This window comes from Rhinoderma darwinii, chromosome 5 (assembly GCF_050947455.1).
Source record: "Rhinoderma darwinii isolate aRhiDar2 chromosome 5, aRhiDar2.hap1, whole genome shotgun sequence".
NCBI lineage: Eukaryota > Metazoa > Chordata > Amphibia > Anura > Rhinodermatidae > Rhinoderma > Rhinoderma darwinii.
Window position 1 is genome coordinate 268,046,934 of NC_134691.1, and position 27,034 is coordinate 268,073,967.

The 27,034-nt window shown below is 39.4% G+C and overlaps 1 protein-coding gene across 1 annotated transcript in view; it reads left to right on the forward strand.

Annotated features, from left to right (window-relative positions):
• The window catches only part of CPNE4 (copine 4), a 434,578-nt gene that overhangs the window by 261,354 nt on the left and 146,190 nt on the right, over window positions 1-27,034 (forward strand). The window contains exons 3-5 of the mRNA XM_075827119.1: window positions 393-572; window positions 8,258-8,329; window positions 23,046-23,120. Coding sequence (XP_075683234.1) covers window positions 393-572; window positions 8,258-8,329; window positions 23,046-23,120 — 327 coding nt within the window. The remainder of the gene's footprint in view (window positions 1-392; window positions 573-8,257; window positions 8,330-23,045; window positions 23,121-27,034) is intronic.

Sequence of the window (27,034 nt, forward strand, 5' to 3'; positions counted from 1 at the left end):
GAACAATTTCTTATTGGTTTTCTAATAGTGTTTCTGTAGTTACGTTATTTTTAGTGCATAAAGCTCTCTTTTGCTATGAAAGAAGGATATTCTCATGAATATAAATTAAATGGCTACATTCCATGCTTCAAACGACTAAACCAAAACACAAGTGGTAACCCTTTTATTTGCAGTGATTCCCAAAAAATTCACATTTATTGTTAGTACAATAATTGCTTAGAATTGCGATAGATAGATAGATAGATAGATAGATAGATAGATAGATAGATAGATAGATAGATAGATAGATAGATAGATAGATAGATAGATAGATTTAGTTGAAGTGTACAATCATTTATCTTGCATTATACAACATAGTGAATTCGTTATTGACATTTTCTTTCTTCTTACAGGTGGACAGAACAGAGGTGATAAGAACATGCATCAATCCTATTTTCTCAAAAATTTTCACAGTTGATTTTTATTTTGAAGAAGTTCAGCGCCTTCGTTTTGAAGTTCATGACATAAGCAGCAATCACAATGGCTTGAAAGATGCAGATTTCCTTGGTGGAATGGAGTGCACTTTGGGACAAGTAAGTGGAAAAAAAACACTTAACCAACTTTTTGTACTGTTTAGGGCCTGTTCACATCAGCGTTGCCCCTCCGTTGAGGGGTTTCGTCTGAGGTTTCCATCAGGTTAACCCCTCAGCGGAAAGGCAAATGGAAACCTCAGCTTCCGTTTCCCTCACCTGAACTCAATGGTGACGGAAACCTAGCTAACGGTTTCCGTCTGTCACCGGGTTGACAGGGTTCCAGGGTTTATCAGAGTGGTGTATAGCTTGTGATAGATTGGATACATGATAGATTAGGTACTTGTGTACCATGTCCGGGCTCTCCTTCTCTGCTCCGGCCTTGGCGCTACACTGAAGTCGGACACACACATTGTAATGTCACGTGTGTCATATTCAGTGCAGCGCCAAGAGGGAGAGCCCAGAAGGCAGCTGCTGTCCACTGACATCAGATCTTCAAAGCAGCCTTGTGAAACTGCAAAGACGCCAAACATTAGCCCTAACTTCAGGGAGTAGCTAGTTTTTGGCGCCTTTACAGCTAACCAATCCCACCCATCATCTCCTACCCACCCCACACCACACAGGGATTGCTGTTGTTTCTATTCACACAACAGGGTTCGGGAGTCGGCCGTTAAAAACGGCCGTCTAGGTCCATTTTTGACGGCCGTTTTGCATCCGTTCTGTATCCGTGGCTTACGTTTTTTACACATTTTTAAAACAGATGAATTTCATGTGTGGATAATGAAACAGTGCCCCCTGTAGATAAAGCTGCAGTGCCCTCTGTATATAATGCCACAGTACCCCCTGTAGATTTGTCACACAGCCCCCCCTGTAGATAAATGGAGCAATAGCCCTGGGGCCTTCACCATTTCCCATTTAGAAATCATTCAAACATGTGAATGTTGTTACTCTAAACATTTCACTATATTATGAATTCATTTTGTTCAATTTGGCCCACATGAAATGTTCAGATTCTTCATCATTGATCCTTTTGTGTAAGGAAAATTTCAGAATCATAGTGACATAGAGTCATTGACCATTATTTCTATGATTGCTGAATATAAACTGAGAATGGCAGAATCCATTATAGCGAACATTTAAGTATATTTCTTTGCTATGATCGGAACTTTTTTACTATATTCATCCTAGAAAATCCTAGGAAAAGCATCATCCGGAGCCCAGAATGAAGGCCCAATAATTTATACAGTACTCCAAGCGTCCATCTGACCTGTAAAAGGAAGAGAGGGGAATCTAAACCGAATAAGTCTATCATAGACTAGAATTTTTAAAAATTTACTTATTTTACATAGACTTTACTAATGTCTTCCTTTCTCTCTCTAATCCTTATCTGAACAAATGAAATTGTTAGTAAAATGGCTCATCACCCATTGGGCCACCAACTGCCTATTAGTGCAGTAGCATTTGTAAGTGAATAAACAGACACAAATATATATTCTCAATATCTAATGAACAATGTCAATGAAAATATCCATTATCATTGAGCTACATCAGTGTTTCCCAACCAGGGTATCCTGGGGTTCCTTGGAACCTGGTTATGGGTTCCTCAGAAGAAAGTATCAGGTAGAGCCGTTACTGTTACAGTAGGGATGGGCTTAATCCTACTCAAAGATCCTTGGCAACGTAGTCAACAAATCTGGGCTTGAAGAAAGCACTAAGCAAGAATTATACAATTCTATATATACCCCCTAAACTAAGCTTTTTTTGAGGTTAAAATGAAAGTAGGTGTTCCCCGGGAGTGCCAGAAAAATTCACGGATTCCTCTATGGTAATAGGGCACTAAGCTAAATACTTAGTACATAGAATGTTTGTTGCATATTTGTGACTTATGTGATTGTCCATGTATACAATGATGATGTGTTATAAACCTAATCAGTATATCTGTATCTTATCTTTTATCTCATTAGTTTCTTTATGCACCACAAGTTTTATACCAGCAATCATTTGTCTTGCTGTCTAACTTTCACAACGCTTCATCTGCATTTGAGACAATAATAATAAAAATAATAATAATAATAATTTTTTTGTAATTTTTTTTCATTTATAAAGTCATTTTTACAGCAATGAGCACACATATTATGGTTATAATATTAACTAATAGCAATAACACGTTCTAAGGCTATATTAGAAAATATTGGGTAAATTGAGTTGTTTTCATGTCTGCCCATTTACTTGTTCTGCCCTACCAATCATTTCAGTTTTACAGGCCTGAAATCAGCAGGGCTTCCCGTAATGTAGCAGGGTGCCACAGAGAAATACATTGTAACAGTAAAACCAACAGTAAACCAAGAGCACTGAGCACTGTATCAGCTGTGCAGTGGTTTACTTTTAGTTCTCTGAGGGGCAATTGCAGGAATTTTAAAGAGGGGCTTCCAAGTGTGTTGGTGCCCACAACGGTGATAAGAAAATTCCCACAATTATATGGACATTGCTAGCTTTCTACATTACATCATACACTTTTAAATGCGGTGGTTTTGGGGTTATTGATGGTTTTCTGTCACACTCCTAGTGGGCTATGTGGTCTAGCAGATAATATATTTTACCTCTGGTGGTCTAAGGTGAAGAAGGAGGCAATATACACAGTGGTTATGGGTTAATATCGAATATCCCTGGAGATCTATGGTGCATTAGTTGTTAACACTTATATTGTTTAGGATGGTGGAGGGGTTAGTGGTGCTTGGTCAGGAAAGTAGGAAAGTGCACCTATAATTTACTTCTATTTAATAAAAAGGTCCAGAACTTTTATAAAGGTTGGGGCTCTGTATATATTTTTTTTATAAAAAGCTGCCAATCCCCTTGTTTCCTTCACAGATTCATTGGGAAACATAATACAATTCTGTCTTCCCCCAGCTGCCACTAGGGGGAGCTCTTACGGATTTTTACAGCTTTCATTGAACTCAATAATAAATTCAGAAGCAGTGAGCTCCTCCTAGTAGTCACAGAAAGAGATACAGCATTTAACTAGATTTTTTTTCCTGGACTGTTCAAAGAGGAGTTTCCTAACACTGGAAATCAACCTTCCTCCCCCACACACACCTGAGTGTTCCCTTGTCTATTTTTAGTCATTTTCTTATCCTTTATCAAGCAGCAAAATATTATGCAGCATTACATATTGAATGAAAAAAGAGGGTAAAACCAGACATAATTCATACAAAACAACAACACTTGTGGAGATATTCCTACCCTAATGAACTTACAATTTAAGGCAGTGGTCTCAAACCTGTGGCTCTCTCACTGAAGGGAACCTACAACTCCGAGCTACAGGCTGTCAGGGCATACTGGGAGTTGTAGTTTCATAACAGCTGGAGTGCCAGAGGTTGTAGACCACTGATCTAATGAAAGGGGACAGAGCCAGATCCATGTTGGTGGATGTGCCTGGACTAAACATTGAGAAGAAGCCCTCTCCTGTTTTAGTTGGGGGCCTGTTGGTGGATGTAGCTGGACTAAACATTGAGAAGAAGACCTCTCCTGTTTTAGTTGGGGGCCTCTTCAATTTTTTGGAAAAATGGAAACAAAATAAATATATCTGTAATAATTCTTGTTTATGTCATAATGATGTTGGTGTAGTTTTACATCTCATTTCTCATGCCACCCATATTGGTACCTATGTGTCCACCCTTACTTTTGCTTAAATTTATTTAAAGGGGTTTCCTATCAGAGACATTTATGACATATCCATAGGATATGTCATAAATGTCACATAGATGTGGGTCCCACCACTGGGACCCGCACCTATCTCTAGAAAGGGGCCCCCTAAACCCTGTTCTACCTTTGTCTGTACTCGCTGCCTCACAGCCACTTCCTGGTTATATGGTCGGGAGTTACGAAAACAGCGTTGCTCGCTGAGCTACGCTGTTTACGTAACTCCCATAGTAGTGAATGGCAGTTAGGGAAGCAGCCTAGCATGCGAACTATGCTGTTTCCATAACTACCATTCAGTTCTATAGGACTTACGAAAACAGCGTAGCTTAGCAAGATACACTGTTTTCGTAACTCCCAACCATGTAACCATTTTGATGATTGGAATTTAGCCGCAACACAGCGGCAGAGCGGGGTTCCTGACTTCATGGTCAGGAGTTACGAAAACGCTGTTTCCTAACTCTCAAAGTAGTGAATGGCAGTTACTGTCCTCGCTGCCTCCCAGCCACTTTCTAGTTATATGGTCGGGAGTTACGAAAACAGTGTAGCTCGCTCATCTACGCTGTTTCCGTAACTCCCATTGTGTTAAATCTCAGTTAGGGAAGCAGCGTAGCATGCGAGCTACGCTGTTTCCATAACTAACATTCAGTTCTATGGGACATACAGAAGCTGCGTAGCTCAGCGAGCTATGCTTTTTTTCGTAACTCCTGCACAGGAAGTCAAGAAGTGGCCAGGAAGCAGCGAGAGCAGAAAGCCGTAGAACATGGTTTAGGGGGCCCCGTTCTAAAGAAAGGTGTGGAACCCAGATGTGGGATCCGCATCTATCTGAAAATCCCATTAAGGCCTCCAACTTTCTATCTGAAAATCCGCATCTATCTGGGAAAACCCCTTTAAGGCCTCTAATTTCTCATGAAGCCAACTTAATACAACATCGCAACATGCTAGCAAAACCATTGACAGACTGCAACTCACCACAGAACCACTGTGTGGCCACACATAGACACATATAGCATTGAGATATGAGACAAGGTAAAGAAGGACACATCTGTATATATGATATATCTGACCTATTACTCTCAATCACAATGCAGAAACAAACTAATGTGGGCCAAGGTGGTGCTAATTTAAACTAAATTTAATAGATTGCATCAAATGTAGGCAGCATTAGGGCATGCCCCCACGTGGCGGTTTTCCTCCGCAACTGTCCGCATCAATGCCGCACCTAATCCGGGTTGCGGATTACGGCTGCGGATCTGCCCAAAATGTGCAGTAAATTGATGCGGACTAGCTGCTGCGGACTGCGGTAAAAGTACTTCCCTTCTCCCTATCAGTGCAGGATAGAGAGAAGGGCCAGCACTTTCCCTAGCGAAAGTAAAAGAATTTCATACTTACCGGCCGTTGTCTTGGTGACGCGTCCCTCTTTCGGCATCCAGCCCGACCTCCCTGGATGACGCGGCAGTCCATGTGACCGCTGCAGCCTGTTATTGGCCTGTGATTGGCTGCAGCCTGTGATTGGCTGCAGCCGTCACTTAGACTGAAACGTCATCCTGGGAGGCCGGACTGGAGACAGAAGCAGGGAGTTCTCTGAATTTTACGCATCGTCTAAACGAACACTTCTAAAAAGAAGTGGAAGTCAATGCAGAAACGGCTCCGCTGCGGATTAACGCTGCGGAGTGTCCGCAGCGGAATTCAAGTGAAATTCTGCCACGTGTGAACCCAGCCTTATACTAAAAACGAATAAACTGTTTTGATTGATAAAAAAAATGTAAAATTAAGAAATGGTGGAGGCTCCACTACAGTTGCCCCATTTGCTCTTCCTATAATCCGGCCCTGGGGTAAAACAGGATTCAGTAGGAGAAGGGAGATCAGTGGTTGGCGGTGGTCATTGTTGTTTTAGATGTAGGTAGATGTTCAAATGACAAGCAAAGAATATTTTTGTATTAACTAAACATCTCCAGCAAAATAAAAGCAGAGAAAAACAGTTAATCCTTTAATGGGATTTTACCAAGATATGCAGTCAATGGAACAAGGATAGTTCCATAGTTTGCCCGGAAAGAATTTCTTATGATGCTTCTCACTTGACTAATCCATCAAATAGTCTATCAGTCAACCTCAAGATGTTTATCTGAATGAGGGTAAATGTATGGTTCCATAGGTCCTGGCACAACAGTTCGGTTAATGCACACGTGGCATATTTGTAGTGGTTTTGCCACAGTGTTTGCTGTGAATTTTTTATGTTTTTTTTTAAATTACGTAAAAAATATTTTAATTGTAATGTTTTTACAGGATCCATGACAGAAATGGCGGATATGCTATGATCTGTTATAATCTTTTATAGTTCATTTGACTGATCTGTCATGTCCTGTTATGATTCTTTTCTTTTTTTAAGCCTATATACTTATAACGTGTGGTATACTTTCTTTGGTGTATAGAATATCGCAGTATGCTAAGTTATCCCGGCTGTCAGAAATCAATAGAAAATATCTAACCCAAGTGTGAACAGAGCCTAATTTAAAAAAATTGCGACCAAACTGTGGCAAAATCCGCAAAACAAATATGGCACATGGGAATACAGTATTATGCTGCCTGAAAATCTACACCAAAACCTGCGTCAAATTCTGCATGTGCTATTTGCATGTGGATTTCCCTGTGGATTTGATTTACTCATTGCAATCCGCTGCAAATTTGCAACAAATTCTATCGAATTAAAAATCTGCAGCATACCTACAATGCGCTGAGATTTTGGTACACTGCCGGTGAATGGGGTTTAGTGTTGTCATTGTACTGTACCATGTGGCAGATTTTCAGCGTGGATTCTGCAACAGAAAAAATTCAATAAATATGCTGTGTGTCAACTCAGCTTAATAGGTATCTAAAAGGAAGGAGTACATAGTTACATACGTAGTCTGGAAAAGTTTGTAAAAAAGATTACGTTGTTCATAGATGTAATAATCCATCTGATATATTTGTTCTGATAACAAAAATAACCTTTTCCGATCCAGACATTTTGAAAAATTTTATCTGATTAAATTGTCATTTTCATCACACTTTGTAGGATTTATCAATGCTAGATGATCGCAATTTTGTTGTAGTCAAAATTTTTCTTCAGTTTTGAGCCAAAGTGGTGATGTAATGCTGTCTAAAAATTAACAAACAATACCAAATAATGTGCTATTGGCTACTTACTCTAGTAAGGAAACGTAGTAATTCAATTAACCAGTATATCAGGTATCCTATAAAGCAATAGGTGGAATCCATTACAGATATGTTTAAAAAATTTGAGGATACTTTCCTTCATTTTCCTTTGCTCTCGAACTAAATTTATTTTATTTTTTTAATTCAATGGGGGACATTTATGAAATATAATGCCTAATATTGGCCCTAATTAAGTCATTTTTTCTTTACCTATTTATTGTCACTGCCTTGTACTTCATAATGGAAACAGGAAAAAGAAATACCCACTGACTTCATGATTTCTTATTGTAGTCAGAACCCCTCCCTTTTCTGTGTGCAGTGGTCTGTTCTGCAGCACATAGGGCATCTATACTCAACAGACAGCATTATTATGAAACATACCATTGCACATAGATATTAGAGGGGTTTTGACTATTTGTTCATCTGCATAATTCTGCTTTGGAGTTTAAAGCAAGGCAACTACAATACACAGATAAAGTATACAGTATATCTATGTATTTATATATATATATATATATATACTGTATATATATATATATATATATATATATATATACATATTACTTATGCCTTTACACCACATGTATTCTGTTATTGAAGATATTATTATTAACGTAATAGCTATTTTTTCACATCTATTCACAAAGAACGAGTCTGTCCCTCTGAATAAAAATATTGCATTTATGCTTCAATCTCTTTTTCTCTTTATTGATACTATTTATATCAGATAACAGGTTCATGTTAAAAAAAAAGTTTCTTTTTCTGTTGTGACATGCTCGTTGAGGAGCAATTAAGATGAATAGATATATCTATTTTACATGAGTAATATGTTCTTGGGTTCTTTTTTCTCTCTGTAGATTGTGTCACAAAGGAAACTGTCAAAATCATTGCTGAAGCATGGAAACACAGCGGGGAAATCATCTATAACGGTATGATTGCTAAAGAAGTTTACACCTTCACATAAATAGATTTGTATAATTTACGTGTAACTGTGCCCTCCCTTAGGATGAAATTATGATAGAGTGATGGCTGATGATTTTAATGGGGCTAGTTTGCAAATTGACTTTGCTAGTAGATAAAATATGTGAAGGATTGTAAAGTGATGATCATGATAATAATAATAATAATAAGGCTATGTTCACACTGTGTTTATGGTCTGCATAAACTGGGAAAAGCTCCCACGTATACGTTAAACAGAGGCTGTGAATGATGCCTAACAGTGGCTTCCGTCACAGGCATCCGATTACCATCAGCCACCATTCCCTGTACCAGAACCACATTACAATATACACAAAATAAATGTCAGTACAAATCATATGATACACACAGTCCTCAGAAACATGTCTTCCTCCTGGATCTGGATCCTTGGGGAGAAAAATCGCTTGGCATACGAACATTAGTAGACTTTACATATACCACATTCTGGCACAATGAAATTTACATATAGTCAATCCAATAAATATATTTAGTGACCCTTTAAGAATGGGGTCATTCCTACATTCTTAGGGCATGTTCAGACGTGGCGGAATTTTTTCATATTTGACAGGTAATTGAGACGTGACGGGTATCACAGCGGACTTGCCACAGATTTCAGCCTTTGCATTGCAAAGGCTGAAATGCGCAGTGAAATTCCGCTGCTTCTCCACAACAGACTGTGCATGCTGCGGACTGAAAATTCTGCACCACAGCCTAAATTCTGCACTGTTAGGCTGGGTTCACACGACCTATTTTCAGATGTAAACGAGGCGTATTATGCCTCGTTTTACGTCTGAAAATAGGGCTACAATACGTCGGCAAACATCTGCCCATTCATGTGAATGGGTTTGCCGACGTACTGTGCAGACAACCTGTCATTTACACGTCGTCATTTGACAGCTGTTAAACGACGACGCGTAAAAATACAGCCTCGTCAAAAGAAGTGCAGGACACTTCTTTCAGACGTAATTTGAGACGTTCTTCATTGAACTCAATGAAGCACAGCTTAAAATTTACGGCTGTCAGAGAAGCCTCGCAAAATGCGAGGAGGAGCATTTACGTCTGAAACGAGGAAAACAGTCTGTCATTTCAGACGTAAAAGCCTGCTATCGTGTGCACATACCCTTATTATCCGCAACGTCTGAACTAAGTTACCTAGAAAGGTATAGAAACTAATGGGAAAAAAAGTCTGCTGCGGATTTCCACTGTGGAAATCAACAGCAATTCTGCCATGTCTGAATGTGACCATACATACAGTGGCATAACCTGGTGAGCATCCAGGCACATACAGGTACTTTCCAGGTTTTTTTTTTTAATAAACTTGGGGAACCCCTTTAACTTCTAAGGAATTGATAATCTATTGTCATTTTGTCAGCATTTTGTCAGCATGGTCAATAACAAACAATTTTACAGTGGGCCTTTGAGGAGAAAATTCAAAAAGATGTCAAGAATATGCACTTCCTTTTGTCACTAAAGCAAAAATGGCTTCCACAACTGAGTAGGAAATGATGAATTATGTAAACCAAATACAATTACCAAACTTTGGCTGCTTCTGTATCTTCTAATTTACTAATATATGGACAATTTACCATTATGGATGGAAACAATTTTTAACCCCTTCCCGCTGCAGCAACTTTTGGCCTTCCTGACAGAGCCTCATTTTTCAAATCCGACATGTCTCACTTTATGTGGTAATAACTTTGGAATGCTTTTACCTATCCAAGCGATTGTAAGATTGTTTTCCCGTAACACATTGGACTTTATGTTACTGGTAAAATTTGGTCAATACATTCAATATTTAATTGTGAGAAACACCAAAAGTTAGCGAACAATTAGCATTTTCATAAATTGAAATGTATCTGCTTGTAAGGCCAGATTCACACGAGCGTGTGCATTTTGCGCGCGCAAAAAATGCGGCGTTTTGCGTGCGCAATAGGTCAATAAAAGCTCCGTGTGTCAGCAGAATATGATGCGTGGCTGCGTGATTTTCGCGCAGCCGCCATCATTATGACAGTCTGTTTTTATGTTTGTAAACAGAAAAGCACGTGGTGCTTTTCTGTTTTCATTCATAGTTTTGACTACTGCGCGCATCAAGTGGTTTTCACCCACCCATTGACTTCAATGTGTGCGTGATGCGCGAAAAACGGGCAAATATAGGACATGCCGTGAGTGTTACGCAGCGTACATACGCTGCGTGAAAACCACTGACAGTCTGAATGGCCCCATTGACTAACATAGGTCCGTGCGACGCGCGTGAAAATCAAGCGCGTTGAATGGGCGTATTATACGTTCGTCTGAATAAGCCCTAGGATAAATAATTATACCACACAAAATAGTTGCAAATTACCATTTCCCATATGTCTACTTTAGATTAGCATAGTTTTTTTGAACATCCCTTTATTTTTCTATGACGTTACAAGGCTTAGAACTTTAGCATAAATTTCCCACATTTTTAAAAAATTTCAAAAGGCTATTTTTACAGAGACCAGTTCAGTTGTGAAGTGGCTTTGAGGGCCTTACATCTTAAAAAATCCCCATAAATCACCCCTTTTTTAAAAAAAAATACACCCCTCAAAGTATTCAAACAGCATTTAGTAAGTTTCTTAACCCTTTAGGCATTTCACAAGAATTAAAGCAAAGTAGAGCTGAAATTTGCATATTTCATTTTTTTTTTGCAGAAATGAATTTTGAATCCATTTTTTTATGTAACTCAGAAGGTTTTACCAAAGAAATGCAATTCAATATTTATTGCCCATATTCTGCAGTTTTCTTAAATAGCCCACAAGTGGCCCTAGTGTGCTAATGAACGGAAACACAGGCCTCAGAAGCAAAGGAGCACCTAGAGGATTTTGGGGCCTTCTCTTTATTTGTTTATATTTTAGGCACCATGTCAGGTTTGAAGAGGTCTTGTGATGCCAAAACAAAGGAAACACCCCAAAAAAGACCCTATTTTGGAAACACCCAACCAGGAATTCATCTAGGGGTGTAGTGAGCATTTTGACCCCACAGGTGTTTCAGAGATTTTATTAGAAGTTGGACGTGAAAATGAAAAATTTAAATTTTTTCCAATAAGATGTGCATTTAGCTAAAAAAAAAAGAGAGATATTTTCACAAGGCATGAAGAAGAAAAAGCCCCCCGACATTTGTAAAGCAATTTCTCCAGAGTACATAAATACCCCATATGTGGTCATAAACTGCTGTTTGGGCACACAGCAGGGCTCAGAAGTTAAGGAGCCCCTGTTGAACCGAAACAGTGGAAACTCCCCAATAGTGACTCCATTTGGGAAAATAAACCCGTTGAGAAATTCATCTAGGGGTGTAGTGAGCATTTTGACTCCACAGGTGTTTTATAGATTTAACTAGAATTGGGCCAAGAAAATAAAAATAATTTTTTTTTCCAAGAAGACGTAGACTTAGCTCAAAATTTTTCATTTTGTCAACAAATAAAAGAAGAAAAAGCACCACAACATTTGTAAAGCAATTTCTCTCGAATACGATAATACCCCATATGTAGTCATAAACTGCTTTTTAGGCACACAGTAGTGCTCAGGAGGAAAGGAGCGCCATTTGGCTTTTGGAGTCCAGATTTTGCTGGATTGGTTTCAGGGCTCAGTAGTGAAAGAGTACCATGAGAAATTGAGGCATAATTTGGCGACTTACAAAATATTGGTTCAAAATTGCAGGGCTCTGATGTGAAATAATAAAAGAAACTGCTGAGCAGTGACCCCATTTTGGAAACTACACCACTCAAGGCATTTATTAAGGGGTGTAGTGAGCATTTTGACCCCACAGGTCTTTTCCATAAATGATTGCGCTGCGGATGGTGCAAAGTATTTTTCCCTCACTATGCCATTTTAGTGGCAAATATGTCATACCCAGCTGGTGTGCCACTGGAGACACACCCCAAAAATTGTTAAAAGGGTTCTCCTGGGTATGGCCATATATGTGGAAGTAAACTGACGTTTTGGCACAGTGTAGGATGGTGAAGGGAGGAAGTGCCGTTTGGCTTTTGGAGAGTGGATTTTGCTTGGTAGTAGTTTTGTTTGGAGTTTCACTGGTATTCCAGTTTATAACGTGGTGGCATATGTAGGCTGGGCAGAGTATATCAGGGCATAATCAGGTGATATAATAATGGGGTAAAAAAATAATTCATTGATGTGTGTGACGATGTGAAGCAATCGTTTATGCACAGGCCACTTCTTGTATACACTCTGTCCTGGTATAATACGGGCGCCCTCGCTTCCAGCAGATATGTTTGAGTCCTCCCCCTCCTGGTTCCCTAATTTTAGGGCCTTGATAAATCGCCTCTTGAAACAGAAGAAATGTTCCCCTCGGGCCTGCACAACTGCATATTTTTAACTTTCCTGACTTATTGGAGCCTTATTTTTTTTCCTGACTTATTTTATTTTTATAGACGTAGTGGTATGAGGGCTGTCTTTTGTAGGACAAGCTGTAGTTTTTATTAATACCATTTTGGAGTACATGCAACTTTTTTTTATCACTTTTTATCTTATTTTTTAGTAGGCAAGGTGACCAAAGAACAGCAATTCTGGCATAGTTTTTTAGTTTTTTTTTTATACAGCGTTCACCATGCATTACAAATGACACAGTAACTTTATTCTGCAAGTCAGTACGATTTCGGCGATGCCTAATTTATAGCACTTTTTTATGTTTCACAACTTTTTGCACAATAAAATTACATTTGTAAAAAGAATATATTTTTTCTGTCACCATGTTGTGAGAACTATAATGTTTTAATTTTTTCGTTGACGGAGGTGTATGAGGGCTTGTTTTTTGCAGGACGGGTTGTAGTTTTGATAGGTACCATTTTTGGATACATGCAACTTTTTGATCACTTTTTATTTACATTTTTGAAAGGCAAAGTTACCAAAAAATATAAATTCTGGCATTGTTTTTTTAGGGTTGTTTTTTTTACGGCGTTCACCGTATAAATAACATAATATTTTTATAGCTCAGGCCATTATGGACGCAACAATACCAAATATGTATGGTTTATATATTTCTGGTAATAATTTCTTGATAAGGGAAAAAGGACGATTGTGTTTTATTTTATTACTTGAAACTATTATTTTATTTAATACGTTTTTTTACACTTTTTTTTTAGTCCCTCTAGGGGACTTGAAGGTCCAACTGTTTGATTGCTGTTCTAATACTTATGTAGCGCACTGTATTGGAACTGTCAGTTGTTCGCTGACAGCAAGCAAATTAGGCCCCGCCTCCAGGTGGGGCCTAGTCAGCTTCCGTAATGGCAGACCAGGAGGCCATTGTTATGCCTCCTATTACCATAGTTGCCGTCGACACCTCTGCGATCGCATAGAATAAAGTGAATATGTCATTTATAGCGCACGGTGAACGCTGTAAAAAAAATAGAATGAAGAAACAATAGTACAATTGCGGTTTTTTAGTCACCACGCCACTTAAAAATAGAGTAAAAACGGATCAAAAAGTCGCATGCACCCCAAGAAAACTACAATGAATTCTTCAAGGTGTCTAGTTTCCAAAATGGGGTCACTTTTGGGGGGTTTCCACTGTTTTGGCACCACAAGACCTCTTCAAACTGGACATGGCGCCTAATAAAAAGCAGGCCTCAAAATCCACTAGGTGCTCCTTTGCTTCGGAGGCCGGTGCTTCAGTCCATTACCGCACTAGTGCCACATGTGGGATATTTCTCAAAACTGCAGAATCTGGGCAATAAATATTGAGTTGCGTTTCTCTGGTAAAACCTTTTGTGTTATAAAAAAAAATGATATAAAAAGGGTTTTCTGACAAAAATAAATAAATATGTAAATTTCACCTCTACTTTGCTCTAAATTCCCGTGAAACACCTAAAGGGTTCATAAACTTTCTAAATGCTGTTGTGAATACTTTGAGGGGTCTAGTTTCTAAAATGGGGTGTTTCATAGGGGTTTCTAATATATGGGCCCCTCAAAGCAACTTCAGAACTGAACTGGAACCTAAAAAAATAAATAAATGAGGCAATACTTTGCTTCTTACATTATACTGATAATGAGCCGTGCCCACCCCGAGATGACCTCAGTTTTGACCGTTTGTATAAACGGAGACCCCTATTAGACCGTTTCAGTGCCCGGTTTTCCCAGGCATTCACCCCCGAGAATTGTATTTTTATTGATGTGTCCTTGGTACATTTTAAAGGGAGGCTTCAATTCCGCCAGTACCTGCCGAGTAAGAGGGCAAAGTATGGCGTGAAGATGTGTAAACTGTGCGAGAGTGCATCAGGGTATACCTACAAATTTAGGATGTATGAAGGGAAGGACACCAGTATTCAGCCCCCAGAATGCCCCCCCCCCCCTTACTGGGAGTTAATGCAAAAATTGTGTGGGATTTGGTGCACCCACTGCTGGATCAGGGTTACCGCCTCTACCTGGATAATTTTTATACCGGCGTCCCACTCTTCAAGTGCCTCTCTTCCAGAAGTCCTGCGGCATGCGGCACTGCTAGAAGAAATCTGAGAGGCCTCCCTAAGACACTGCTTGGGCAAACACTCAGAAGGGGTGAGAGCAGGGCACAATCTAGCAGCAACATATTGTGTGTCACGTACAAGACAAGAGAGATGTCACACCAGTACCCATGTACCTGTACGAGGTACCAGTACAGAGACCCCCAAACCAGACTGCATCCTGGACTACATTAGGTACATGGGAGGGGTGGACTTGTCAGATCAAGCCATACAGCACCATGCGGTGTGGTATAAGAAGTTGGCCAGGCACATCATACAGATGGCATTGTAGAATGTGTACATGCTACGTCGATGTGCAGGCCAGACGGGAATTTTCCTGAAATTCAAGAGGTGGTTATCAAGAAACCAATTTTTAGGGACCAGGAAGGGGGGGCTCCCAGTACTTCTGGAAGCGAGGCCACGCGCATCGTACCAGGGCAACACATTCCAGGAGAAGTTCCCCAAACTGGCAAGAAGGGAAAAAGTCAAAAGAGGTGCAATGTCTGTTATAAGAGGGGGATAAGGGAGGACACAATATATCAATGTGACACGTTTCCTGAATAAACTAATGCTCTGTATGAAAGAGTGTTTTAAAATTTATCATACATCCCTTGATTTTTAATCTACGCCAGTTTTACTTACCCTGATGCACTCCGCACAGCTTATCCCCCCTCGTCTTTCCCCTCTGGGCCCTACTGTGTGCCCAGGCAGCTGTTAACAGCCACATGGAGGGTATTGCCGTACCCGTGAGAACCCACATTACAGTTTATGGGGTGTATGTCTCCGGTTAAAATGCTCACTACACCTCTAGATGAATGCCTTAAGGGGTGTAGTTTTAAAACGGGGTCACTTCTCGGGGGTTTCAACTGTACTGGTACCTCAGGGGCTTCTGCATACATGACTTCGCACCAGAAAATCCCCAGTAGGCCAAATGGTGGTCCTTTCCTTCTGAGCCTTCCCATGGGCCCAAACGGCCGTTTATCACCACAAATGAGGTATTGCCGCACTCAGGACAAATTGGGCAACAAAATGGGGTATTTTTTTCCCTGTGAAAATAAGAAAGTTTGATAAAAAATGACATCTTATTGGAAAAAATTTCATTTTTTTCATTTCAGAGCCCAATTGAAATAGGTGCTGTGAAAAAACTGTGCAGTCAAAATGGTAACAACAACCATAAATCAATTCCCTGAGGGGTGTAGTTTGCAATCTAAAGTAGACATATGGGAAATGTGAACTAGTAACTATTTTGGGTGGTATAACCATCTGTTTTACAAGCAGATGCATTTAAATTCAGAAACATTTTATTTTTTCAACATTTTCTCTAAATTTTGCAATTTTTCACCAATAAACACTGAATATATCGTCCAAATTTCACCACTAACATAAAGCCCAATGTCTCACGAGAAAACAATCTCAGAATCGCTTGGATAAGTTTAAGCATTCCGACGTTATTACCACATAAAGTGAAATATGTCAGATTTGAAAAATGGGCTCTGAGCCTTAAGGCCCAAACTAGGCTGCGTTCTTAAGGGGTTAACATCCATCGTGGGGAAAATGTTTGAGGGGCTATTGAGGGACTATATACAGGATTATGTGACAAAAAATAGTATTATACTGTAAGTGACAGCCAGCACGGTTTTACTAAGGACAGGAGTTGTCAAACTAACCTGATCTGTTTTTATGAAAAGGTGAGCAGAAGCCTAGATAGAGGGGCCGCTGTGGATATAGTGTTTTTGGACTTTGCAAAGGCATTTGACACTGTCCCTCATAGACGTGTAATGGGTAAATTAAGGACTATAGGTTTAGAAAATATAGTTTGTAATTGCATTGAGAATTGGCTCAAGGACCGTATACAGAGAGTTGTGGTCAATGATTCCTACTCTGAATGGTCCCCAGTTATAAGTGGTGTACCACAGGGTTCAGTGCTAGGACCACTATTATTCAACTTCTTTATTAATGATATAGAGGATGGGATTAATAGCACTATTTCTATTTTTGCAGATGACACCAAGCTATGTAGTATAATTCAGACTATGGAAGATGTTTGTGAATTGCAAGCGGATTTAAACAAACTTAGTGTTTGGGCATCCAGTTGGCAAATGAAGTTTAATGTAGATAAATGTAAAGTTATGCATCTGGGTACCAACAACCTGCATGCATCATATGTCCTAGGGGGAGCTACACTTGCGGATTCACTTGTTGAGAAGGATCTGGGTGTACTTGTAAATCATAAACTCAATAACAGCATGCAGTGTCAATCAGCTGCTTCAAAGGCCAGCAGGATATTCTTGTGTATTAAAAGAGGCATGGACTCGCGGGACAGGGATGTAATATTACCACTTTACAAAGCATTAGTGAGGCCTCATCTAGAATATGCAGTTCAGTTCTGGGCTCCAGTTCATAGAAAGGATGCCCTGGAGTTGGAAAAAATACAAAGAAGAGCAACAAAGCTAATAAGGGGCATAGAGAATCTAAGTTATGAGGAAAGATTAAAAGAATTAAACCTATTTAGCCTTGATAAAAGATGACTAAGGGGGACATGATTAATTTATATAAATATATTAATGGCACATAAAAAAATATGGTGAAATCCTGTTCCTTGTAAAACCCCCTCAAAAAACAAGGGGGCACTCCCTCCGTCTGGAGAAAAAAAGGTTCAACCTGCAGAGGCGACAAGCCTTCTTTACTGTGAGAACTGTGAATCTATGGAATAGCATACCGCAAGAGCTGGTCACAGCAGGGACAGTAGATGGCTTTAACCCCTTCCCGCACCTTGACGTTAATGCACGTCAATGTGAGCAGTCACTTCGCGCACCTTGACGTACACTAACGTCAGTGCTTTGACAGTTAACCGCCGTGCGGCGATACACCGTAGCGGCGGTTAACTGTGCAGGGTGTCAGCCCTGCTCTCCCCGTTGCCGATCAGCGGCAATTAACCCATTCGATGCGGTGGTCGATTGCGATCACCATATTGAAGAGGTTTACAGCGGATCGGCAGCCCCCCACATGTATTTGCGGGGGCTGGTGATCCTTCTCACGGCAACAAGAGGCCAGACAATGACCTCCGGGTTGCCATGTACGGAAGCCTCGGAGGATCAGCCTCCGGCCGGTCCTCCGATGCTTCCTGTCAGTGTGACTGTCACGTCACAATGACAGTTAGAACACATTACACTACGTGTGTAGTGTAATGTGTTCCAGCAGCGATCAGAGCTGCAAGTCTAAGTGTTCCCTAGTGGGACAAGTAAAAAAAGTAAAAAAAAGATAATAAAAATGTTTTTAAAAAGTGTAAAAATAAAAGTTAGAAGTGACATAAACAAAGAATGCTTTTTTTCCTATAAAAAGTCTTTTATTATAGGGAAAAAATTAACACGTTAAAAAAAGTACACATATTTGGTATCACCGCGTTCGTAACGACCCCAACTATAAAACTGTAATATTCTTTTTCCCTCACAGTGAATACCGCAAAAAAATAAATGAAAAACAATGCCCGAATCACAATTTTTTGGTTACCAACCCTCCCAAAATATACAATAAAAAGTGATCAAAAAGTCGCATGTACGCCAAAATAGTACCAATACAAACTACAACACGTCCCGCAAAAAAGAAGCCCTTACACCGCGTTTTTGACTGAAAAATAAAAAAGTTATCGCTCTCAGAATATGGTGATACAAAAAATAATTTCTTTTATAAATAAGTGATTTTATTGCACAAACACTGCAAAACATAAAAAAATTATATACATATGGTATCGCCATAATCGTACCGACCCGCAGTATAAAATATAATGGTAATTTATAGCCCAGGGTGAACGCCATAAAAAAAAAAGAATAAAAAACATTGTCAGAATTGATGGTTTTTGGTCACCTTGCTTGACAAAAAATGGAATAAAACGTGATCCAAAAAATTTCTGGTACCCCAAAATGGTACCAATGAAAACTACAGATTGTCCCGCAAAGAATAAACCCTCACACAGCTCCGGTGGAGAAAAAATAAAACCGTTCTGGCTCTCAGAATATGGCGATGCAAAATGTGCAGAGTGTCCAAAAGCAGATAAGATCGGGCGCCATTTATCAGTGCAACACCGGCCACATATCTGCGGATTATTATTTATTTACTGCATTATTATACCCTCTTATTATACCCTGATGTACCCCGCACAGATAACATGTACCCTGATGTACTCCGCACAGATAACATATGCTCCCACATTATAAACTGAAACACCAGTAAAACCCCAAACAGAACTACTACCAAGCTACATCTGCGCCCCAAAAGCCAAATGCCGCTCCCTCCCTTCTGAGCCCTGCAGCGTGCCTAAACACCAGTTTACGTCCATAGATATGGCATCGCCATACCCAGGAGAACCTGGTTAATATTTAATGAGGTATTTGTCTTCAGTGGCACAAACTGGGCATAACATGTAGTGCACTAAAATGGCATATGAGTGGAAAATTGTAGTTTTCACTCTGCACCATCCGCTGCACATTAACCCCTGCGCGCACCACGACATAGCATGTCGTAGTGTGGGGGGTCATGTATGGAGCGTCTCATGTGAAAAATAAAGCATTTAAAACGGCAAAATCACAGTTTTTTGGTCACCTTGGCTCTACCTAAAAATGTAATAAAAAGTGCTCAAAAAGTTGTATGTACCAAAAAATGATACCAATAAAAACGACCGCTCGTCCCTCAATAAATAAGCCCTCATACCGCTCTATTGACTGAAAAATAAAAAAGTTGTGGCTCTTGGAACGCGGGGAGGAAAAAACTAAAAAGGAAAAGAAAAAAATGGATCAGTCCAGAAAGGGTTAATTACTTTCTAATGAAAAACCATTTATGACCACACGTGGGGTATTGCCCTACTCGTGAGAAATTTCTTTACAAATGTTGGGCAGCTTTTACCCCCTTTATCCTTTGTGAAATTGAAAAAATGCAACATTTTAGTGGAAGAAATGTCGAAATTCATTTTCACGGCCTAATTCTAATAAATCCTGCAAAAGACTTGTGGGGTCTAAATGCCCACTATATCCCTAGATAGATTCTTTAAGTGGTGTAATTTCCACTTTTGGGGGGTTTCCACTGTTTTGGCCTCTCAGGGGCTTTGCAAATGCGACATGGCACCCAAAAACCATTTCAGCTAAATTTGAGCTCCAAAAGACAAATAGCGCTCCTTCCCTTCTAAGCCCTGCTGTGGGTCCAAACAGCAGTTTATTACCACATATGGCATATTTCCGTAATCGGGAGAAATTGTTTTACAAATGTTGGGGTGCTTTTTCTCCTTTATTCCTTGTAAAAATTAAAAATGGCTACCTTTTTTCAGAAAAAAAGTAGATTTTTACCTTTACAGAATAATTCCAATGAATTCAGCAAAACAACTGTGGGGTCAAAATGCTAAGTTTACCCCTAGAAAAATTCCTTGATGAGTGTAGTTTCAAAAATGGGGTCACTTTCCGGGGGTTTCCACTATTTTGTTCCCTCCAGTGCATTTCAAACGCGACACGGCACTGAAAACTATTCCAGCAAAATCAGAATTTCAAAATCCAAATCGTGCTCCTTCCCTTCTGAGTCCTGCTGTGGGTCCAAACAGCAGTTTATTACCACATATGGGGTATTGCTATAATCGGGAGAAATTGCTTTACATATGTTGGGGTGTTTTTTCTCTTTTATTCCTTGAAAAAATTAAAAATGTCTATGTTTTTTCAGAAAAAAAGTAGATTTTCATCTTCACATACTAATTCAAATAAATGTAGCAAAAAAACTGTGGGTTTAAAATGCTAACTATACCCCTAGATAAATTCCCTGAGGAGTGTAGTTTCCAAAATGAGGTCACTTTTGGGGGGTCTTTATTGTTTTGGCCCCACAAGACCTCTTCAAACCTGACATGGTACCTAAAATATATGCTAAAAAAAAGGAGGCCCCAAAATCCACTAGGTGCTCCTTTACTTCTGAGGCCTGTATTTCAGTAAATTAGCGCACTAGGGCCACATGTGGGATATTTCTAAAAACTGCAGAATCTGGTCAATAAATAATAAGTTACATTTCTTGGGTAAAACCTTCTGTGGTATAGAATTTTTTTTATTACAAATGAATTTTGTAAAAAAAAAATGAAATTTGTAACTTTCACCTCTACTTTGCTTTAATTCCTGTGAAACGCCTAAAGGGTTAAAACACTTTCTGAATGCTGTTTTGGATACTTTGAGGGGTGCAGTTTTCAAAATGGGGTGATTTATGGGGACTTTCTAATATATAAGGCCCTCAAAGCCACTTCAGAACTAAAATGGTCCTTGTAAAAATCGCCTTTTGACATTTTTTCAAAAATATGAGAAATCGCTGCTAAAGTTCTAAGTCTTGTAACGTCCTAGAAAAATAAAAGAATGTTCAAAAAACTATGCCAAACTAAAGTAGACATATGGGAAATGTTAACTAGTGACTATTTTGTGTGGTTTTACTATCTGTTTTACAAGCAGATACATTTAAATTTAGAAAAATGCTAATTTTTGCACATTTTCTTCAAATCTTGTGTTTTATACAAATAAATATTGAATTTATTGACCAAATTTTTTCCCTAACATAAAGTACAATATGTCACGAGAAAACAATCTCAGAATCACTTGGATAGGCAAAAGAATTCCGGAGTTATTACCACATAAAGGGACACATGTCAGATTTGAAATTGTGTAGAAATTTTCCCCTTCCTTTTTCCCGGCCCTTGGTTGAACTTGATGGACATGTGTCTTTTTTCAGCCGTACTAACTATGTAACTATGTAACTATGTAACTTTGTGTTGTGCTGTTGCTCTGTTATTCCTCCTGGAAACATATGAATACATTGACATCTGGGTGTTACCATTCCCCTTGTCAATAGGGTGTGTCTCTACACATTAGGACACTGTCAGCACTGGCTAGACAATGTCAGAGTGTGAAAGTAATTGCCCCATTGAAAAGGGGAATGGAACTCCCACTTGTCATATTATTCATACATTTCCAGTGGAAATAACAGAGAAACTACAAAATGCTGTGAGCAATTCCTGTGTCTTCAAATGATCTAGTACAGTCAGAGCAAGAAGTAAGGTAGATCTAATATTGGGTCATTAAACCTGCAGTTGGGCCGACAAAAAAAGTGCCTCTATTACGCTCGTGTAAGACCCGCCAGAGTGTTAAAAGGGCTCCTTATAGGTGGCTGGACTGCAATACCAGACACAGCCCAACAGTGGCGCTGCTCTTTTAAATTCAGAGCTAATTCTACTAAAATATGTAACTCCTTGCCTTATTGATTTTTTTTTTCCTTTAACATTTCTACTTCATGTTGGGTTTTATCCAATGAACATGTACTGCACCCGGATTGATACTTAGCACTTGACCCTGACAGCTGTAGAGCAATCTGTTCATTGAGATACTGACACAAGATGGCTTTCTCTTATAATTCCAGAAATGAATTATATGGATTTATAACAAGTCCATTACTGATAATGTCTAAAACACAGGGCTGCTAAAATGATTATTATAGAGAAATCATTGAAGAAGAGGACACACTATCAGCTCTAATATTTTACTGTATTTAGGGTGTATAACTATTCTCTATCTACTAGCTAGAACCATTCGAGGTAGATTGTAATTGTTCTAGTAATTGTCTTATTTTATAATCATTGTTGTAAGGTTGTTTGATCAGAATAAAATGCTGTATCAAATAATCATGACTACACATATTAGTAAGAATATACCTATATTTGAGTGGTATTTTAGTTGATTGTAAAGGATTGAGAGTAATGTAGATTATTTTTTTGCATTAATAATCTGATCCTGCAAATAGATTGTACCATAGTAAGGGAAACTGATTATAGTAATGTGAAGGTCATGTACTAATTACACAATCTGTGAACACATTACGCAAATCACGGAACATCAAAGGCGCTCTGCTCCAAGAGAAATACATATAATTCAGCAGTGGGTACAAAGTACAAATATTTATTGTCTCAGGAAAACGGAACGCATTTCAAGGAGGTATATTTAGACAAATGAGAAAGCCAAAAATAATTAGCGTCAATCAGGGGTCCGACTAATAAACCTTCTATAGTTTACACCTATGCTTAACAACTGTTCTAGGTCTCAGTGTTGCCCATAGCAACCAGTACATACAAAACATCAGATTACATAGAAATTGTGCATTGAATTAATCCATACCATTGTTTCTTTTAGGTGATTGCAGAAGAATTATCTGGAAATGATGACTACGTTGAACTCTCTTTCAGCGCCCGAAAATTAGATGACAAGGTAAAATGCTAAATTCCTAATCTTATTGAAATATAAATTACCTGTGAAAAATGATCACAGTTCTCACAGTTATGCATAGCGTTTATTTTTATTTTTATATATATATATATATATATATATATATATATATATATATATATATGTATGTAATTACAATACACACGATAGAAACTAATCATGGAGCACAGTCTATAAGAGGGAACTGTGCTTTGGCAGAAAAATCATAGACATACCTATATTGGAGCAGATTCAGGGGTCGGCAGAGGCGACCACATCACTATGTATAAATATACATAGTTCAGCCATAAGTACCTGCTTAATATTGTGTAAATTCCCCTCGTGCTGCCAGAACAGCTCTGATCCATCGAGGCATGGACTCCACAAGACCTCTGTAGGTGTTCTGTGGTATCTGCCACCAAGACAATAGCAGCAGATCCTTTAAAACGTGTAAGTTGCGAGGTAGGGCCTACATGGATTTGACTTGTTTTTCCTGCACATCCCAAAGGTGCTCAATCGGATTGAGATCTGGGGAATTTAGAGGCCAAGTCAAAACCTTGAATTCTTTGCCATGTTACTGAAACCATTCATAAACAATTTGTGGCAGGTGCGTTATCCTGCTGAAAGAGGCCACTGCCATCAGGGAGTAGCATTGTCATGAAGGGGTGTATTTGGTCTGTAACAATCTTTAGGTAGGTGGTTTGTTTCTAAGTAACATCCACAGTGCCGGGACCCAAGTTTTTTCAGCAGGACATTGCCCAGAGCATCACACTACCTCTACCGGCTTGCCTTCTTCCCATAGTGCATCCTGGTGCCATCTCTTACCCGGTAGGTGAGGCACATGCACCCGGCCATTTACAGTATATAAGAGAAAACATGATTTATCAGACCAGACCACCTTATTCGATTGCTCTATGATCCAGTTCTGATGCTCACATGCCCATTGTAGGCGCTTTGCTGGTGGACAGGGATCAGCATGGGCATCCTAAATTTTATGGCTGAATGGTGTATCTATGATCAGTCCAGAGATTTGACAAATAACCTTCTCATACCCCTGCCATACCATAACAAGAAAGCATTCACTATAATTAAATCTAAGGAGGTTTCGCAACCAACATAGAAAGATTTTTTTCCTGCTTTTATGTTTTGATGGTTAATACCTTAATAGCGGGGACTTGCCTTTTTTTGAAGGACAAAATATTCGTTTAGCCTATGTGGATTTGTGCTTAAACATTGGGATATTCTCATAGACTTCTATTATCCAGACGAATCCTTTTGGCAAACGTTTGTCTCAGTCGTATTAAAAAGAATAGTGGACTATTTTTCTCAATACAACTCTATACAAACAAAAACAGTATGGTATCATGGTTTGTAAGGCCAAAGAAAGACAGATGTCTATCAAGGTAAGCCTGTTATTCTGCAATGTTGATCCAAACGCAGGCAAAACCCCCTTGAGACAAAAGCCAATTTCTTCATCTTAGGGAAAAAATTCTTCCCGACTCCAGCACAGCAATCAGAATAAATCCCTGGATCAATGTTTTTTTTTCATTTAGAATCATTCGCAGACGTATATAACTGTATAGACATACAGTTCCATATTTTTTGGGGCATGCATTTGGTGGCACCCTTTAAATGTTTCCAGAAATCATAATGCTTGCACACAGTTGAGACTTAGCCTCATCTGTAGCACGTTACAGATTAATTTGCTATATTGGAGTAAGAAAAGGATTTTCGCCTAATATGAGATAATTAGATAAGACTTCTTTTGCCTTCATCTAGTTCATCACTGTAGGAGAATAGATTGAACGGGATGGACTTTTATCTTTTTTCAATTGAGGGGCAAAGCATGGATTTTTAATTATGTTCTTAAAGGGAGTATGTCAGATGCTTTATAGCTACTAAGCTTATACCTGCGCCAAGTGACACAGATAGACATAGCAGTTCAGAGAAAGATAATTTTGATAGTGTATGCAAATGTGATTGCAAATCGACCAAGGGCGGTCACAAGCCCAGCAAGTGCTTAGTCTATCATGTGTAAACATTGCCAAATGCCTCCCCCTTGGTCTTGAGTGATGAATCCACCAGCACAAACGTGAGATTTCAGAGCCACCCACAGTGACGTAGCAGAATGGAGGATCTGTCAATCAAGATTAAGGGGAAGGCGTTTAGAGTTTAATCACAAGAGCCAGAGCAATTGCTGGGGACTGTACTCGAGGCTCTTACATGCTCATTTGCGAACGCGATCGTAGTTAGTTTTCTCTGTCTTGCTGAGGCTATGTGTGGCCACATACTGATTTTTTGCACATGTATTTAAGTCCCCAACCTGCGGCTGGTACTAGCTTAATAGCCATAAAGCATCTGACAGGCTCCCTTTAAAGAGTGAAAGCATGGGTTGCAGAGTAGGCACACTAGACACCCTCCTATATTAGAAACTCATCAGATACGCAGTATAATATAAGAGAAACACTGTCTACCTCTGCTTGAAGAATAAGCTACTCGGAAAATCTTTAATATCAGATACTGACCCAATGCTACTAGTGTGGAAGGGAAGAGAGATCTTCTTGTACTCTCTCTTTACCACGTTAAGAATAGATATTGGCTATCCAATTGGATGTATGATCACAATAATTTAATGCTGCTTTCCTACGATGAGCTGAGGATGGAACAGACTATAATTTTTCTTTGTAGTTTATTGAATTCCAAGGTACTGTAAAAAGGATCAGATAATGCTCTGGGCTTTTTTTCCCACTATATGGAGTCATGGGGAAAATGTGCGCCCTTCTTCAATTTGGTGTTTTTATTCATCAGGGCCTAAATAATAACTGTATGGTCCTCATCAACTTCTATAAACAAACTAATAACCTCTGGTGACATCAAAAACACACAACAGATTTCAATATGTCGTAATTATTTCCAAAAAGTAAACAAAAATGTAGAAAAATAAGTACTCAGGTACTAAGTAATTCAGTAACATGTAGAACCACCTTTAACAACAATAGCTTGAAGTAAATGTTTTCTGTAGGAGTTTATCAGTCTCCCACCTCATTTTGGAGAAATTATGTCCTACTGTTTGAGGGCATTTATTTATGCAAATCTTTCTTAAAGAGGCTCTGTCACCACATTATAAGTGCCCTATCTCCTACATAATCTGATCGGCGCTGTAATGTAGATAACAACAGTGGTTTTTATTTTGAAAAACAATAATTTTTGAGCGAGTTATGAACAATTTTAGATTTATGCTAATTAGTTCTTAATGACCAAGTGGGCGTTTTTTAACTTTTTACCAAGTGGGCGTTGTAAAGAGAAGTGAATGACGCTGACCAATCAGCGTCATACACTTCTCTTCATTCATGCCCAGCTTGTTTCACTGCACAGTGTGATCTCGCGAGATCATGCTGTGATGGGAATTCCTCCCACAGGTTCTTCCTAGGAGCCATGGAAGACTGAACAGACATTGCCTCCATCGCTCCGGTAACGGACCTGTGGGAGGAAGTGCCGTCACAGCGTGATCTCGTGAGATCACGCTGTGCAGTGAAACAAGATCGGCTGGAATGAAGGGAAGTGTATGACGCTGTCACGATCTGTGGGTATGTGGACCCACTGGGCCGTACCACCGTAGCGGTATAGCAGCTGGCCAAACAGGGTACAAAGTCGATGTCTATAGTTCGGATAAAGGTACCTGTGGCAATTCAGACAGTAGCGATGGTTTAGGCTCGGATAGAACTCTGGCACCAGGCAGACAACAGGTGCGGTGAAACACTGCAGGTGTAGCAGGTGACACAACACGACTCCAACTCTGTACATCACAGGAACACGGTAGCACGGGATACAGGATACAGGTAGCAGGAATGGGAACACAGGGAACTGGAGAACTCTCAAGGGACCATTTGCAAAGACTGACATGGGAAGGTACAAAC